Source organism: Chaetodon trifascialis, chromosome 6 (genome assembly GCF_039877785.1).
Source record: "Chaetodon trifascialis isolate fChaTrf1 chromosome 6, fChaTrf1.hap1, whole genome shotgun sequence".
Lineage (NCBI taxonomy): Eukaryota > Metazoa > Chordata > Actinopteri > Chaetodontiformes > Chaetodontidae > Chaetodon > Chaetodon trifascialis.
This window is the reverse complement of record NC_092061.1, coordinates 15967256-15984903: the sequence shown is the minus strand read 5'-3', so window position 1 is coordinate 15984903 and position 17648 is coordinate 15967256. Positions and strand designations below refer to the sequence as shown.

Genomic DNA, 17648 nt, shown 5'->3' with positions numbered 1-17648 from the left:
GGCTAAGTAGGCATGCTTATACAGTTTTGAATGATGAGTTGATGCCGTAGGGTTATAAAACTCTCAATTCTCCTGAGACTCGCTTAGTCATTCATTCAAGTAATTAACATTACGTCTCCATCCCCATTTTCCCCCAAAACTACTTCTCACTATTGCCAAACTCATTCTGCTATTATTTTGAAATAATAAATAAAATCCTTCTGAGCTGAGGAAGGTTAGTGCCCAAGTTTAAACTTAGAGGTTTAATGAACTGATTCCCCTACAATTGCATATCATGATGAGTTCCTAAAGGAAAATAGGTTACAAATTGTGTTTGTGTTTTCATTGCATGCATGTATTTTAACAATAAAGCTTTGTTTAAACAAAGATAATATATTTAATGTTTTACCTGCTTCATTGACTTTTGTAAATATCTGCTTTTTCTGAATTCATTGACAGCAACATGTTTCAAACAAGTTGGGACAGGAGCAACTAAAGAGTGATAGTTGTGGAATGCTCCAGAAACACCTGTTTGGATCATTCCACAGGTAAACAGGTTGATTGGTAACAGGTGATAGTATCATGATTGGGTATTAAAGGGCCTTCCTCGAAAGGCTCAGTTGGGTACAAGCAAGGATGAAGAGAGGTTCACCACTTTGTGAACACATAAAGGATAAACACGTAAAGGATAGCTATTAAAATACACACACGAGTCTGTTTTACCTGTTTTTTTTTTGTTTTTTTTTACAAAAGCACAGTCTGTTTTTTCAAAAGGAAGTCCAAGCAGTGTGTTAACCAAACAAGTGCTATAGGCCAGCTGGAAAAATGGGGAAACATCAGGAGATGCAGCAAGAAGAGACTCGTGAGTCTGTTGAAAGGAGATTTGTCCACCTGTGATATGTCCTGTAATCCCTTTGTGGCCACTGGAAACAGTGTTGGGAGATTTGGAGCTCATTCAAGACACTGTTGTAGCTAATTATCACCAGAAGAGGGCAGTAATGCGACACAAAGGATGTAAGCTGCCGTTACCCTTCAACGAAGAAGAGGAAGAAGAAGAAGAAGAAGAAGAAGCAGAAGCAAGACGTATCTGCACGGAGTTAGCTGTAAAGCAACATTGTATCGTAGGTATCTCATCTTAATGAAGCAACAATGTCTTCAGTTCATCACTTGAGAGAGTTTGTCAACGAGCGACTGACTGCTGCTGCCGAGGAAATATTCAGAGTTGTTGAAAAAACTGTCGTCCAGTATGAAGAAGAGATCGACCGTCAGCGCAGACTGCTGGATGTCGTCTGGAAACCTGAAATAAAGTTACACAGAATAGGTGTGTAAAAATTTATTCTTCTTATTATTATTGTTATAAGACAGAGGAATTTCGTATGTGTTCTACCCCAGTTGTTTAAACATATGGTGGTAGTTTGCTAGCACAACTGCATTTTATCTCTGTCATCACAGTAGCGTTTTATTGTCTGTCCCTGAAGAGCTCCCAAAGCAACATGTCCGTCAGAAGGAGGAGGAGGAGGGTCTTTGTGACCAGGAGAGGATCTTTAGTCTGGACCAAGAGGAGCCAGAACCTCCTCAGATTAAAGAGGAAGAGGAGGAACTTTGTACCAGTCAGGAGGGAGAGCAGCTTGTACTGAAGGAGGAGACTGAAGCCTTCAGGTTGACCCCTGCTCATGAGGAAAGTGACCAGCTCGTCTCCAACAGCTCTCATGTAGCTGAGAGCCAAGATCAGAGAGGAGGTGAGCATGGAGACTCAGGATCATGTAGAGACGCAGACCTAAAGCCAAAAGAAAGCAAAAGTCACTGTGACAATATATACAACCCAAACTTGTCAGAGGTTCACAGTAATCCTCACACAGTTAAAAAGTCTCACAAATGTGACACTTGTGGAAAAGCTTTTAAGCACAAGTCCAGACTCAAGAGACACCTGAGCGTCCACACAGGTGAGAAGCCATATTCATGCCAAACATGTGGCAAAGATTTCAGATCCAGCGATCTCATGAAAGTCCACATGAGGACCCACACAGGGGAGAAGCCGTATTTGTGCAACACCTGTGGGAAAAGATTCAGTCAGACATCAGCATTGAATACTCATATGAGGATCCACACAGGTGAGAAGCCTTATTCATGCAGCACCTGTGGGAAAAGATTCAATCAGACATCAGTTTTGAATGCTCATATGAGGATCCACACAGGTGAGAAGCCTTATTCATGCAACACCTGTTGGAAAAGATTCAGGCAGACATCAGGACTGAATACTCATATGAGGACCCACACAAAAGGGGGAAGCTGTATTCTTGCAAAATGTGTGGAAAAGATTTCAGGTGTGCCAGTGAGTTGAAAGTTCACATGAGAAAGCAGACAGGTGAGAGACCGTACTTTGTTTTTGTCATTCATGGTCAAAACATACAAGAACTAAAAGAAGTGAGGGGCCACATGATTGCAGTAGAGACAAGTTTTACTCAAATCACCTGCTGGAATGAACACTGGAGGATCAATATACACAGGAGAAACCATGGAGCTGAAAGTCCTGTGGACACCTACTGCATGAAATACACTTTTTAAATAGTTATGACTGATTGAAAGTAGACAATTTCCCAATGAGAAGAGGTCACAGTATGTTTGTGTGATGAAGCACATTTTCAATGACCTTCTCCTTCATTTGACCAGGTTCCTCAACCCAAGTGCTAGCATTGCATACCATTAAAGGAAAATAGGTCACAAATTGTGTTTGTTTTTTCATTGCATGCATGTATTTTAACAATAAAGCTTTGTTCATACAAAGACAATATATTTAATGTTTTACTTCATCTGCTTCATTGACTTTTTTAAATATCTGCTTTTCCTAAATTTAATGACAGCAACATGTTTCAAACAAGTTGGGACAGGAGCAACTAAAGACTGAAAGTTGTGGAATGCTCCAAAAACACCTGTTTGGATCATTCCACAGGTAAACAGACTGATTGGTAACAGGTGATAGTATCATTATTGGGTATGAAAGCGCCATCCTGGAAAGGCTCAGTCGGTCACAAGCAAGGACGGAGAGAGGTTCACCACTTTGTGAACACATGATTGTATAAAGGATATGTTCAGTAAACGTGTGATTAAATCCCATTTGGTCATTTGATTCTTGGGCCTGCCTCATTTTGAATGTGCATGTGTGCGGTGGTGGAATGTAACTCCATGTACTTGAGTGCTGTACTTATATTTACAACACTGATTGCCCTCAGATGGGCAAGGTAGCATATAAATTTCACAGATATAAAGTCTTGAACAGTTTCATAAAAAAAAAATCAGATTTTGAGGTAGTTTTTCTTCAATTGCTTTCATATCCATATTTGTATGTCCATATACTTCTACTGTATTATGTTTGAGAAACAATTCACAAGCAAGTATTTTGGCTAAGGGCAAAAAAAGTTATCCTTCAATCTGAGACAAGAGACGTGCCTCTGGGTTTACTCACATTTAAGAAGTCATGCAGATCGACACCCAACCAAACAAGTGCTACAGGCCGGCTGGGAAAGTGGGGAAACATCAAGAGATGCAGCAAGTGGAAGTGGATGCAACGAGACGAAAGTGGTAGGATTGAAAATCGAAAATTCTTTGGCGGATTTGCATAAACTGTACTTTGATTGTAACATCATGTCAACTACGTCAGATGGGTGTCATGAAAAATGTACGACACAAGAAACTGAACACCTCGACACACGCTGGTCTGCGGCCTATAGGTTATTTTCTTCACTGACACTTGACGGGACTCATCTCGCCCAATCATATCATGAAACACTTCCCCTCTTTTATGTCGGTAACGCAATCTGTTAGGATCTTAGAAAATGGAGAGAAAACGAAAAGGAGGTGCAGAGAAACTGCGAGACAAGAAGAAGCCAACGCTGCCAGATGCGCAAAATTTCTGCTATGTTTGCCACGTCAGGGCCTTCATCAGCTCCCGTGGCCGATGACAGTGGTGGTGGCGACATTGAACAGGGACATGCAGTAAAACCTGCGGTAAACTGGACTGCTTTACTCCTTTCTGACAGGATTCCAACACTCCAAGGCTGACTACTCTCTCTCTCTCTCTCTCTCTCTCTCTCTCTCTCTCTCTCTCTCCCTCCCTCACACACACACACACACACACACACACACACACACACACACACACACACACACACACACACACACACACACAGAGAGAGAGAGAGAGAGAGAGAGAGAGAAATCAAATGAACAATCAAACTGTTTCTTTATTCAAATCTAAAATTAATTCATTAATACATTTATTAATATGCCATACCATATGTCTGTATTATGCTCTTTAACAAAGACAAAGTATTTCAGCATGGAAGCATTTGTTTTTAATGTGTGACAGCGTCCTGTATCATAACTACATCTCTGACGTTTGTAACAAACCAAACCGTGTGAAAATCGGGTAAAAATTAGAGGAGTTGTGATGAATATAATAGCTGGGCATACATTTTCCTCCGTAGAAATAAATGCACTGGAGGCGTATGGGAGACCCATCCAAGATGGCGGCCGCGCTGAACGTCAGCTCCAATAGGAAGCGGCAGTCAATGAGGCGTCTACGTATGGTCCCATTTACCGATGGTTGATGCGGCCGACGGAAGTGCCTCCGCGTCCTCCGTGGGCCGAGTCCTCTGTGAACCGCGTAGGAAGGGTCCTCCGAAGGATGCAGCCCCTGAATTGGGACACAGCCACAGACGCACGACCGGGGTCCTGCGTGGATCCCCTCACGACAATTTTGCTGGCCTTAGTATTTCCTGTGTTTTAGTTTGTTTATTATTGTTAGATTTAGTATTGATGTGTGTGTGACAAACATGTGTATTGGACATTTGTGAAAATACGGAACAAATCGCGTCCCGTATTAGTTCAATACGGGACATTTAATTGTCAGTTAAAAGGACGATTCCGTATTTTACGGGACGGGTGGCAACCCTACCTATAATTGACCTTGAACAGCCAATTATGTGGAGAGATTGCTGCCCCATACAAAATAAAACAAATATAGAACAGAAATATGTCAGCTAAGACGCTACATTAATGATCCGTTTATGTCAGGAAGCACCCAACAAGCCATAGCTTCGATGAGCCATAGACGAACGCAGTTCAATTCGCCTGATCTAATAAGCAATTGATGAAGCACTGAAAAAACACTTTAAAAACCTTCTCGTGGTCAATTCTTTAAGCCGAATTACTCAGCAGAGCATACTGATTACTTTCCCAGATCGAAATACGCAGACCGACGCAGATTTTGGAGAAAAAGCGAGATAACTTTAAATTTGTGGATTTTTGACTGCGGTTCGGCGAGCCCCGCACCGTGATCTTGCTGGGCAGGTGGAGGTCTGCTATCCTGCACGTTCACATACAACCAGATTGACTGTCCGTGTGCATGTGTGAAAGAAGATTCACCGACCGGTATCGAGGAACACTTTTTGGTCAAATTTCAGGTTTCTGCGTGAGCTCAGAGCGGGACACAGTGGAACTACACTGTTAAAAGGGATTTGGGCTTTTAGTCAGAAGGACTATTGCTGTCAAGCTGAGAGAACTCTGCCCATTACAACAAAGTAAGAAGAGTTCAAACAACTTCAACTTGAAAAAAGCGCGGAAACTCATTAAAAACCCATGATAATCCATTCAGTTAACTTCAGAAAATAGGTGGGTATTTCAACCAACACGCATGCGCCCGCAATGTGACGTCACGCGCAGTGTTGAACTTTAATTCCGAGCCGACCGCCATCTTTTTACCTGGGAGCCGAGCCATCCAGTAAGTACATTTAAAATTATTTTTAGCTTAGTTAGTTCATCTGTTGGTAATGTGCATTGGTCGTCTAATGTCTCTCCATCTCAAATGATCCGTCAAGATATTAAACCTGTGATGAATATTTCATGTTCGTTCTTTTTCGGAAATACTTTAGCATGTAGAGTGAAACAGCAAGTTAATGTAGGGTTGAGCCTCATATTCGACTGTAACAAGTATTCGGCGCCGACAATGTACTCTTATAGGAGTGAAACAGTGCGAAACTTGTCTTTATTATTACGGAAAAATGTGTCAACTGTGGGAATATTATACCTAGATCAACCCGCTAATATACGTGACGTTGCGACTTTTACAAGAGGCTTTTCTCGCACTCAAACAACCTGGTACAGGATTGACAAGGCAGCGAAATAACAGAGCAACTTATGTTCCACCAGGAAGAGGAGTGGAAAAACACTGACCACCGCCGTAGTGTATGGATATTTTTTTCATGTAGAGTTAGGTGCTGTATAAACACGTAGTGATAGGTGATTGTTTTCAGGTGTGCCGTTACACTCTGTATCCATGGCAACGCACAGCAGTGGGGGTGAACGGCCCACCGGCTGCGTGTGGGTTTTTTGGACAGTGGGAAAGGAGCCCTATGCCGTTTGAAAGCGGGTCGACCGTGTTTAACGAAAAAAAAAAACAAAACAAAAAAAAACGTGTCAGCCCGGTAACTATGAGCCGCTCCTCCAATGAAATAACGATCGGCATATAGTTCCTTTCCTAATGACCAAAAAAACCCGGGTCTGATCTCCAGCTGGAAGCTGCCACCATAGACATAATGTACGTACACACCTCATTGACTGACGCTTCCTATTGGAACTGACGCTCAGCGCGGCCGCCATCTTGGATGGGTCTCCCATGCGCCCCCAGTGCATTTATTTCTACGGAGGAAGGTGTATGTCCAACTACAATAATCATAACTTTTTACCCGATTTTCACACGGTTTGGTTTGTTACAAATGGCAGAGATGTAGTTTTGACACAGGACGCTGTCACACATTAAAAACACGTGCTTGATGCTGAAATACTTTGTTAAAGAGCAGAATACAGACATATGGTATGGCATATGAATAAATGTATAAATTAATTAATTTTATATTTTAATAAAGAAACAGTTTGATTGTTCATTTGAATTTGTTTCTCTCTCTCACACACAAAATCATGACCCTTCTGTACACACCAATAACACAAGAATTTCTTTATTTTTGTTTTATATATATTCAATGTTTAAGTTAGGCACATGCACGCGTGCGCGCACACACAACACACACACACACACACACAAAAACCAGACATCTCACATAACCTGTTGACATGTGTATTAAACTTTGAGTAAGTTTTTTTACTCAGTTGTGTTGGAATAAAACTTCACCAAAACAAACTGTCAAAACGAGGAAGGTTTTTTCTTTTTAGCCAACACATCATGTGTCGGCCCACAGTCCACTGCTGTTTTCAAACACACACACGTACGCAAACACACACCTTCTGGCCTGACATGTCTAAATTTAAACAACTGTTCACAGCTTTAGGATGACAAAGATTCCACAATAGCCTGGACTGAAACTGCTGATGTTTGTGATATACACTGATTTTAACACATATACATACATACATATAAAGCTCCCATATATACCTGGTCAGTACATTTTTTTCCTTCTTTAATTATTTTTAAGGCCTGGAAAAGTAAGCTTTAAAATTCCAGGTCATTCCAGCGTCTTACACTACCCTGTTAAGCTTGCAACTGGGGCTGGGAAGCTAAATAAAATAAAACAAATAAATAAAATAGGGGCATAGTTGCTCTCTTTACGTTGGCTTTGGTTGGCTCTGGTGCTAGCAGAGACCCACCCAATATGGCGGCGATGCTGGATTACGCTCCAGCACGTAATGAGTCGTCTACGTATGTTATGTCTATGGCTGCCACCGCTGTGCGTTGCCATGGATACAAAATGTAACGGTACACACATCACTCATGAGAAGCTCTCTTGTCTCGCTGTCTTGTCAGTGCTGTGCCATGTGGCTTCTGTTTTTACAATGTAATCACTTACCATTCAAATGAGTGACATGGCCAAGTGTGTCCACTTTATAATAAAGTCGTGTTTATTTCATGTTAGGATACATTAAAATCTGGAAGCTTTAAATTGTGAACTGTGCAATTTTTCAGAGATTTGTGACAATGCACAGTATTTTGCACATCTAAAAATACACATACACATTAAGGAAACTGAACTTAGTGTGTTTTGTGCTGATAATGGTTGTATTTCTTTCTTTCTTTCTTTCTTTCTTTCTTTCTTTCTTTCTTTCTTTCTTTCTTTCTTTCTTTCTGTACAGGGTTACTTCAGTGTAGGCTGTGCTGTTTGGGGCAACTGCCCCTCAATGAGGTGGTCCTGCAAGTGTTTCTCCTCGCCGAACCAACGCACACTAATTGTCCACTATATGTCCACCTTGTTTTCATTTTCTGACTTTTTTCTATTGCTCTGTTTGGAGGAACACTAATCCATGTGATGTTATAGAGAAATTGTCAAGAGACAGGACATTTCAGTAATGTTTGAATGTTTTCATTTTCAACATTTTGAGCAAGTTTCTCAGATACATTTTTTTGTTTGTTTTTATGAATCTTTGCAATTTGGCGGGGAGAGGAGGATGACAGCCAAGCTGTCCTCCATGACAGACAATGACTCCCATCCACTCCAACATACACTCACTGCACTGAGGAGCTCCATCAGTGATAGGATGCTACATCCAAAGTGTGTGAAGGAGCGGTATCGCAGGTCATTCCTTCCTGCAGCTGTCAGACTACACAACAAGAACTGCTGAAAGTAATTTTTTGATAATTTACCTGTAAATCATCTGTAAATTACCTGTACAATAATCTGGGCAATAACTGGTTCAATAATCTGTGCAATTCATCCTGTACCTAACAGTCTGCAAATACAATTTATAATTTAACAATGCTTATTTTTATATAATGCTTATTTTTATTACACTCTTTTGTATATACTTGCTGTTTTTTACCTAACTCTATCTTTTACTGGTGCTGCTGTACATTGGAATTTGCCCTTGCGGGACAAATAAAGGTATATTGAATTGAATTGAACTGAATTTACTGCAGCAACTCTGAACATTCACTCAGAAAGAACTCTGTTGAACTCGGAGAGTTATTGTTTTTCCCCAAAGGATGGGTGCTCTTCTTTTTATGTATTATCATTATTATTATTATTATTAATATTATTATTATTATTATTTATGTGTGGGACAGTATACTGTAATTTCAGTCTGTGAGCAGTCCCAAGCAAAAGTGTGTTAGAGGGTGTAAGGGCTATTTTTTTAATATAACCCAAGGAAGGTCTTTTTTGATGTCTTGACATCCATTGACACTTATTTTGAAGCAAGGCTGGTTGAAGTTGGACTTGGGGGTTAAATAAAGGTCCTTATTGAATTGTCTGTTCAGCTATTTTTTCTTGTGTTAATGTTTAGTTTGTCTAATTCTCATGGAGATTCTTTGTGGATATTATTTTGCTTAAAATTTTGAAATCTAGCAATTTCTGTAAACTCAAGTAACTTGGCAATAAAGCATGAGAAAAAATAACAATGTTGCCCTAACTTGATAAAATAAGTTCAACCAACATCTTTTTTAGTTCTCTTAAGTAATGTTTTCCAGTCCACATTACTTGATACAGAAAGTTGAGTCAACAAATCGCAAGTTATAGCAATTATGTATTCCATGTTGAGCCAACTTGATCCACAGTTGTAGGAACTTGATAAAAATAAATTCAACCAACATCTCTTAAAGTTATCTCAAATAATACTTTTAAGTTCAACTTTCTTGATACAGGAAGTTGAGTCAACAGACTATGTTGCATGAACTCATGTTTTGAAGTGTAAAAAACTTGACACTATAAGTTGACTCAAATTAACTCAGTCAAAGCAACAAGATGACTTGATATAGTTAAGTCGGGTCACCTAATCTTTTTTTTTTTTTTTTTCTTACAGTGCATGCTTCCCGTGAAATTATTTTCTCCGCATTTATCCCATCCTCGGTCTGTCGATCCTCCGCGGCAGACCAGGAGCGGTGGGCTGCCAGCTGCCAGCTGCCAGCCGCCAGCCGACGCCGGCGCCCGGGGACCAGTTCTCCTTCGGTGCTTCGGTTCTCCTTCCTTTGGTGATCTTCTTGGTGATGTTTCCAGTGGGAGTTATTTAAGGAGGAAACCTTAGGTTCATGCAAACTCCACACAGAAAGGCCTTTTTCCTCGAGCAGCAGGCACCGAAGGCGTGGTGGAGGACACGCCACCAGCGCCCACAGCGAGATGCCGGGGACCTTCTAGCTGTGAGGCGACAAGTGTGACCACTTGTGCAACCGTGCTACCCTACAAATAAGTGTCTGACATTATTATGGAAAGAATCCATACAGAGATACTTCTTTGTTGATGAGTAAGATCTGTTTTGCTGAAGCAGAAACAGCTGTTGTAGCGCTGTTGTCAAAGCCACCAGACTCCATTAAAAAAAACAGTAATTTAAGCATTTAAAAAAAAACTTCTTCAAATGTATCAAAAACAAAATAAAACTCGACAAAAACCTTCTTGGATCATCTTTTTAATGTTTCGGCTACAATTACTAACTCTGGATTGGTTGAAATAAACTTTCAATTCACCGAATGGTTGACAGGAGCGAGAGAGCTGGCTGACGTCAGAGAAGCAGCGGGGGAAACAGCACATTGAGTCGGAATGTTTAATATTTTTACACTTTTTATATCTCAGATTTCCCTCCAGCTCTTTGGAAATGTATATATATTTTAAAAATAAACGTTTTTTCTTAACAATATTTATTTATTAACTGTTAATCCATTCGTGTGATTTGTTCGTTAAATGGCCATTTATATTGGTTGATACTGCTTTATGTTAAATAAATGATCATTCATCCGACTTTAAAAACTCAACATCCTAAACAATCAATCAAACCACAATAGTCTAATAGTAATCATCTCCACTGACGCTGTGCAGCCAAGGATGTGCCTCTTCCCATTCACGTCTGTACTTTTGCAAGCGTTTTCGCTGTTGAGGACGTGGTGGAGTATCGGGTGTAGTGGACATTTTTAAAAGGCGCGGGTGTTGTGAGCAGCGCCGGTGTGTGATGTCTGTCTCTAGGCAACTGTGACAGCAACACACGCAGGCAGCGAGGCACAGACACACGACCGGGGTCCTGCGTAGATCCCCTCACGACAATTTTGCTGGCCTTAGTATTTCCTGTGTTTTATTTTGTTCATTATTGTAAGATTTAGTGTTGATGTGTGTGTGTGTGTGTGTGTGTGTGTGTGTGTGTGTGTGTGTGACAGACGTGTATTGGACATTTGTGAAAATACGGAACAAGTTGCGTCCCAACATTTAATTGTCAATTAAAGGACGATTCTGTATTTTATGGGACGGGTGGCAACCCTACCTATAATTGACCTTGAACAGCCAATTATGTGGAGAGATTGCTGCCCCATACAAAATAAAACAAATAGAGAACAGCAGTGGACTGATGAGTTGGCCAAAAAGAAAAAAACCTTCCTCGTTTCGACAGTTTGTTTTGGTGAAGTTTTATTCCAACACAACTGAGTAAAAAAACTTACTCAAAGTTTAATACGCATGTCAGCAGGTTATGTGAGATGTCTGGTTTTTGTGTGTGTGTTGTGTGTGCGCGCACGTGTGCATGTGCCTGTGCCTAACTTTACATTAAAAATACTCAGCGTGCAAAAACAACAATGAAGAAATTCTTGTGTTATTGGTGTGTACTGAAGGGTCATGATTTTGTGTGTGTGTGTGTGTGTGTGTGTGTGTGTGTGTGTGTGTGTGTGTGTGTGTGTGTGTGTGTGTGTGTGAGTGAGAGAGAGAGAGAGAGTGAAATAAATTCAAATGAACAATCAAACTGTTTCTTTATTAAAATATAAAATTAATTAATTTATACATTTATTCATATGCCATACCATATGTCTGTATTCTGCTCTTTAACAAAGTATTTCAGCATCAAGCACGTGTTTTTAATGTGTGACAGCGTCCTGTGTCATAACTACATCTCTGCCATTTGTAACAAACCAAACCGTGTGAAAATCGGGTAAAAAGTTATGATTATTGTAGTTGGACATACACCTTCCTCCGTATAAATAAATGCACTGGGGGCGTGAGCGTGAATGTGAGGTTTGCGGCAAAGCTTTTAAGTATACGTCAAAATTGCAGAGACATCAGAGCAGCCATGCAGGTGGCACACGTTTTCTTGCACCACCTGTGGAAAAAGATTCTGCAATACTGAACATTCATGGACGAATCCACACCAGCGAGAAAGCGTCCATCCATCCACTCATTTTCTATACCGCCTATCATCAATGACAGACAACCATTCACACTCACACCTAGGGGCAATTTAGAGTCTCCAATGAACCTAATGAGCATGTTTTTGGTCTGTGGGAGGAAGCCAGAGTACCCGGAGAGAACCCATGCATGCACGGGAAGAACATGCAAACTTCATCCAGAAAGGCCCCGCCCGGGGATCGAACCGGCAACCTTCTTGCTGTGAGGCACACGCACTACCTGCTTGCGCCACCATGTTGTCCAGCGAGAAACCGTTCTCTTGCAAAACATGTGGGAAAAGTTCATGTAGGTTCATGTAGAAAGTGAACTTTCCCAACACTGTTGGTCTCAAGTATTGATCCACACATTTACATCCACATGGTCATACTCCTCCTGTGTTGGGCCCTCTGATACAGGATTTATTGTTTGACCATATTTCAAATAACCAACCAACTAAAGTCTGTTCTTCTGTAAAAACAATTACAAACACAAATCAAATACAGATTAGATCAGTTATGGGCAAACAAGCAATCAATAATCAATGAAAATATGCATGATTAGCACTATATATAGAAGATGTTGAAAATGTGTATTAGAACCATTTTGTGACAATGAGAACATTATTGGAAATATACATCAACAGCAACATTTTGGGGGGGAAAAAATGGAAAAGCCAGATGCTTTTGATGCTGCAAATGTCCTCCACATTCAGTACATCCTCAATCTAATCAACATTATTGCATATATCAAAAGATGATTCATGTCCATGTGATGGCGGTGAGAAGTGCCCTTACAAAAAAGAAGTTTATTCAAGTGTGCTATCAGTATACTTTTTTTAAACTAAAAATGAGAGAGTATGCTTTCAGTTTACTTTTTATGTACTTATCAGAGATATACTTAACAAAAATATACTTAAGTATACTTAAAAGTATAAAGAGAAGTCTAAGTATATTTGGCTTATACTTGTACTTAATCTTTTGATCAAGATATACTTAAGAAAAGTATAATGAAGCATTCTTGCCTTATACAGAAAGTTTAAGTATAGATGGTTTGTAGTTGTGCTTACTCTTTTGATGGAGTAGCCTATTTTTTTTCACACTTATTGGCTTCTTTGAAGTTGTACTCCAGCATGTTATACTATCTTATAAACGTACATGTTCCATATAAGTTTACAGTAAAAAGTCAGTTCTGGGGAGGAATAGGTTAGAGTAAATAGTGCATGGGTGGAACTGAAACTGATCTTTTATGTACACAGTGTTATTAACCCACACAGAGACAGATAATCATTTGGCTCATTTTATTTGAAAATAAAATTGACAATTCTTCCAAGGTGTGAGGGTATTGTAACAGACTTGATTCATACTGGCTGCTATTAAAAGACACATTTTTAAATCTCACCAACAAACATCAAGTCAAATAGCAAAAGGAGTCTCTATGTAATACATAAACCAGCAAAGTAGAGTACACGAGTAGAGTACATTAGTTAGCGTCAAGTCTACTTAAAATACAGCTGTTATATTTCAAATAGAAAATAATACCTTAAAGTAACCTAGTAGTATATTTTAAAGTGTGAAAATAATATATAGATAGTAAACTATAAGTATGATGTTAAGTTCACTTATAGAAAACTTACAAGTATACTTGAAGTATAAAAACTACTAAACTAGTAGCTTAGTAGTAGACTAGTACTACTAGTCGACTAAATTTAGACTTGTAGTATACTTTAAAGTGAACTTTCATGACTTATTAAGTGGGCTAGAAGTATATAACTAGTAAACTAACAGTATACCTAAGTTCACTTGTAGTATAGTTCACAGTACAGTTGCAGTATAAATAAAATAAAACCTAGACTTCTTTTACACTTAAAGTATACTTTTCATAAACTAAAAGTGGGCCAATTTAGTCCCAAGTAGTATTGAAGTAGTACACTTACAAATACTACTAGTACAGTGATATTAGTATACTGGTTACATAAAGTGTACTATACTTACTAAAATGAACTTGAAGTATACTTCTTTTTCGTAAAGGTGATGCCACCACAGCACAAAATCCACGACCCTTTTGGTGATTTTACCGCGTGAACACCCTACATATTTCAAACTTGCCTTGGACATATGATGCGAGGCCCTGCTCTTTGACATGGATGCGCAATTGCGCATGAATAACAGTCACAGGGACACAGCTATTCTAGTTCTGCTGCACGCATAATCCCGCTGCAATACTTTTTTTTTTTTATCAAGTACAGCCTAATCATACACATATTCTCATGACTTTTTGCTATGTATTTCAAAGGGGGGGGGGGGGGGGGGGGGGGGATCAACTGTGTAACGAGTGGCTTTACGTCAGCTCAGCCACTTCATTTTTGGCATCTTGACATTTTAAAGACGTAGGTTAGGACACTTTTCATTCATAATATTCGTTCATTTTCATTTTCAACTATACACACCGTATTTACTGCACTGTAACTCTAACAAATGAGACGGACTCACCATGCATAAATTGCGCAGAAACTGATCATGTCAGAGTCACTTCTTGCCTTTTTGGGCGCAAACTCAGCAATAAGATCTTTATAATCCAGTTTGCATGCAATGTTCTTTTCAACTGATAGCAGGGCAAACCCACACAGTCTGTCCTGTGACATGGAGGTGCACAAATAGTTTTGTTTTGTTTGTTTTTTTCGCTCGCCCTGCACTCAAAAGACCAAGATTCCTTGCGAATAGAACATGCGCAATATGTTCCGTTCATGGGAATATTCCGATAGGCATATACATGACCAAATATTCGGGTTAGAAAAGGAGTAACCCAGGAGTCATATTCGGGTTTTTCCAAAAAGGTCACTGGTGTTTACATGGCCGTGCGCAACCGGGTTATTGCTGATATTCCGGTTATGAAAGGGTTACTTGACTGCATATAAACGTAGTCACTGAGGCCTAATGACATAGCGACAATGAAAAACCAGCTTAATTTGTTGGATTCGTTTTTTATTTATTTGTTTGTTTTTAATGTGACCTTGACAGACACAGACGAAATCATATATAACTAATGTGTTTATTAGAAAGGGAAAAAAAAGGAAAAAAAAAAAAAAAAAAAAAGCAGAATTGCAGGCGCGAGGCCCCCTAGTGGTGCAAGGTCCTGTGCGGTTGCACAGTTCACACAGTCCATGACAATGCTGTGAGTGAGACCTACAGTCATGTGAAAAAAGTAGAACACCCTATGAAAACGTGAAATTTAAACGTATGAATATTTAATATATATTTTAACAATACTGAAAGATTCAAGTAATATAACTAAACAAGGAAAACTGAAGAAAATGTTTTTGAAACCTTCTGTAAAATGTAATAAAATAAAAATGCAATTTCTGTTGAATAATAAATTAGGACACCCTCACATTTTTTCCCTCTTAAATTGGCTGGAATCACACACAGGTGTATCACACCAGGTGCACATGATTACGACATTGTCACCCAGCATTTTGAAGGAGACTTGCCCTGTTTAAACCTCAGTCATCTAGTTTGGTGGAGCCTCCTGACTGTTGACGTGAGAGTGAACACCATCAAAAGACCTGTCTGAGGCTTTCAGAAAGAAGATTGTTGCAGCGTATGAGTTTGGTAAGGGATTTAAAAAGATCTCAAAAGATTTTGAAATCAGCCATTCCACTGTCCGGAAAATAGTGTACAAGTGGAGAACATTCAAAACAACTGCCAACATGCCCAGATCTGGCTGTCCTGCAGTGCGCGTGCCTCACAGCAACAAGGTTGCCGGTTTGATTTCCGAGTCGGGCCTTTCTGTGTGAAGTTTGCATGTTCTTCCTGTGCACACGTGGGTTCTCTAAGGGTACTCCGGTTTCCTCCCACAGACCAAAAAACATGCTCATTAGGTTAATTGGTGACTGTAAAAAAATAAATAAATAATTGCCCCTAGGTGTGAGTGTGTATGTGAATGGTTTGTTGTTTGTGCCCTGCGACCGGTCCAGGGTCCAGTCCAACATTTTAGCTGAATGGATGGAATCTGAATCTGACAGAAAACACTCTGCAGTCAGAGGACTGAAGAGCGATCGCGGCCAGCATGCTTGAGCAGGCGAGATGCAGTACATGTGCACCGTTTGCGGAAAAAGTTTCAAAATTAGGACAGACTTGAAACTGCACATGAAATTTGACATTGGCGAGAAGTCTTACCACAGCAAGTACTGCAGGAAGGAGTTTGCCTTCAGCTCATCCGTGTTGAGGCATCTCCGAGTGCACACGGGGGAGAGGCCTTATGAATGTATGGGAAAAGATAATACGTCAGCACGGCATTGAAGCTCCACCACAGAATCCACACGGGTGAAATACATACAAATGTAAGACTTGTGAAAGAGCTTTCACCGCCTGCTCAAACCTGAAGAAGCACATGGACCTGCTCACTAAAGCTGGAGGTAACAGACAAGTTAGAAGCTGTGACTATATTGTAAACTGAAAGCAACTTTCAAATAGTGTGGGCTGTTACTGAATGATTTCATGGTCTTGAATAAAATGTTAAAACAAATAAACAATAAAATGTTGCAAAATCTGCACAAATTATTTCCTTGTTTTTGAGTTATTAGAGATGAGTAAATCCTGGGTGTCCTTAAACATCTGTACCTGCAGTACAACTGTGTGTGTGTGTGTGTGTGTGTGTGTGTGTGTGTGTGTGTGTGTGTGTGTGTGTGTGTGTGTGTGTGTGTGTGTATGTAATTTGTACTATAATACTTCTCCCGGACGGTAGGTGGCAGTATGAGCTATCGACAGTGTTTGTGACGTCTCACGTCTCATGCGGAAGTAAACAGAAAACTGAACGCATGTCTACCAGTTCAAAAAGTTTGACGACACTTCAGCAGGAAAAGATATCTCAGTCAAAATTCGACTATGTCTTCAGTCCAAAGTATGAGACAGTTTGTCTGTGATCGATTAACTGCGGCTGCTCAAGAAATACTGGGAGCCTTTGAAAAGAAAATTGAAGATTACGAGACAGAAATCGCTCGCCAACGCAGAGTGTTGGACTCCGTTTGCGCAACTGAGACAAAGTTACAGGAAACAGGTTGGAAAAATCCCCTCGTTCTCTTGTAATGAAGCCGCTTTCGTGTTAAAGGTAGACGAAGCAGGGGTTGTGGGTTGCTGTTAGCGTACACACAGCTGTAGCTTACTGCTGACTGTGTGGCCCTAGGTCGCCACCTTTTTAAAATGTCCCGACTCACCTATGCGCTGTTAATGCCTCGAGGCTCTCTGCAACCGACTTTCTAGAATATCTGGTTAGACTGAACTACCCAACAGTATATAAGCTAGCTAAAATTAGCTCAACCTTAAACATCTTCAGCAGTAAAATGCGACATACACATGAATGCAGCAGTAATATTTACCCCCAAACTTAAGTTCAAATAGTAAACGACTGACACCACAGACAGTGAGCCTTTTACTACAAACCGGATGTTTAATTTTATGTGTGCAGTGATGTGTCATAGTTACAGATTTTGTCTCTGGCACAATGTAGTGCATTCATGGAAAGCATTGGGTCATG

General features: G+C 40.1%; 1 protein-coding gene across 1 annotated transcript in view; it reads left to right on the top strand.

Annotated features, from left to right (window-relative positions):
• The window catches only part of LOC139332179 (zinc finger protein Xfin-like), a 37764-nt gene that overhangs the window by 16734 nt on the left and 3382 nt on the right, over window positions 1-17648 (top strand). Inside the window, 4 exon segments of the mRNA XM_070963911.1 lie at window positions 1105-1300; window positions 1458-2249; window positions 2252-2354; window positions 16963-17171. Coding sequence (XP_070820012.1) covers window positions 1105-1300; window positions 1458-2249; window positions 2252-2354; window positions 16963-17171 — 1300 coding nt within the window.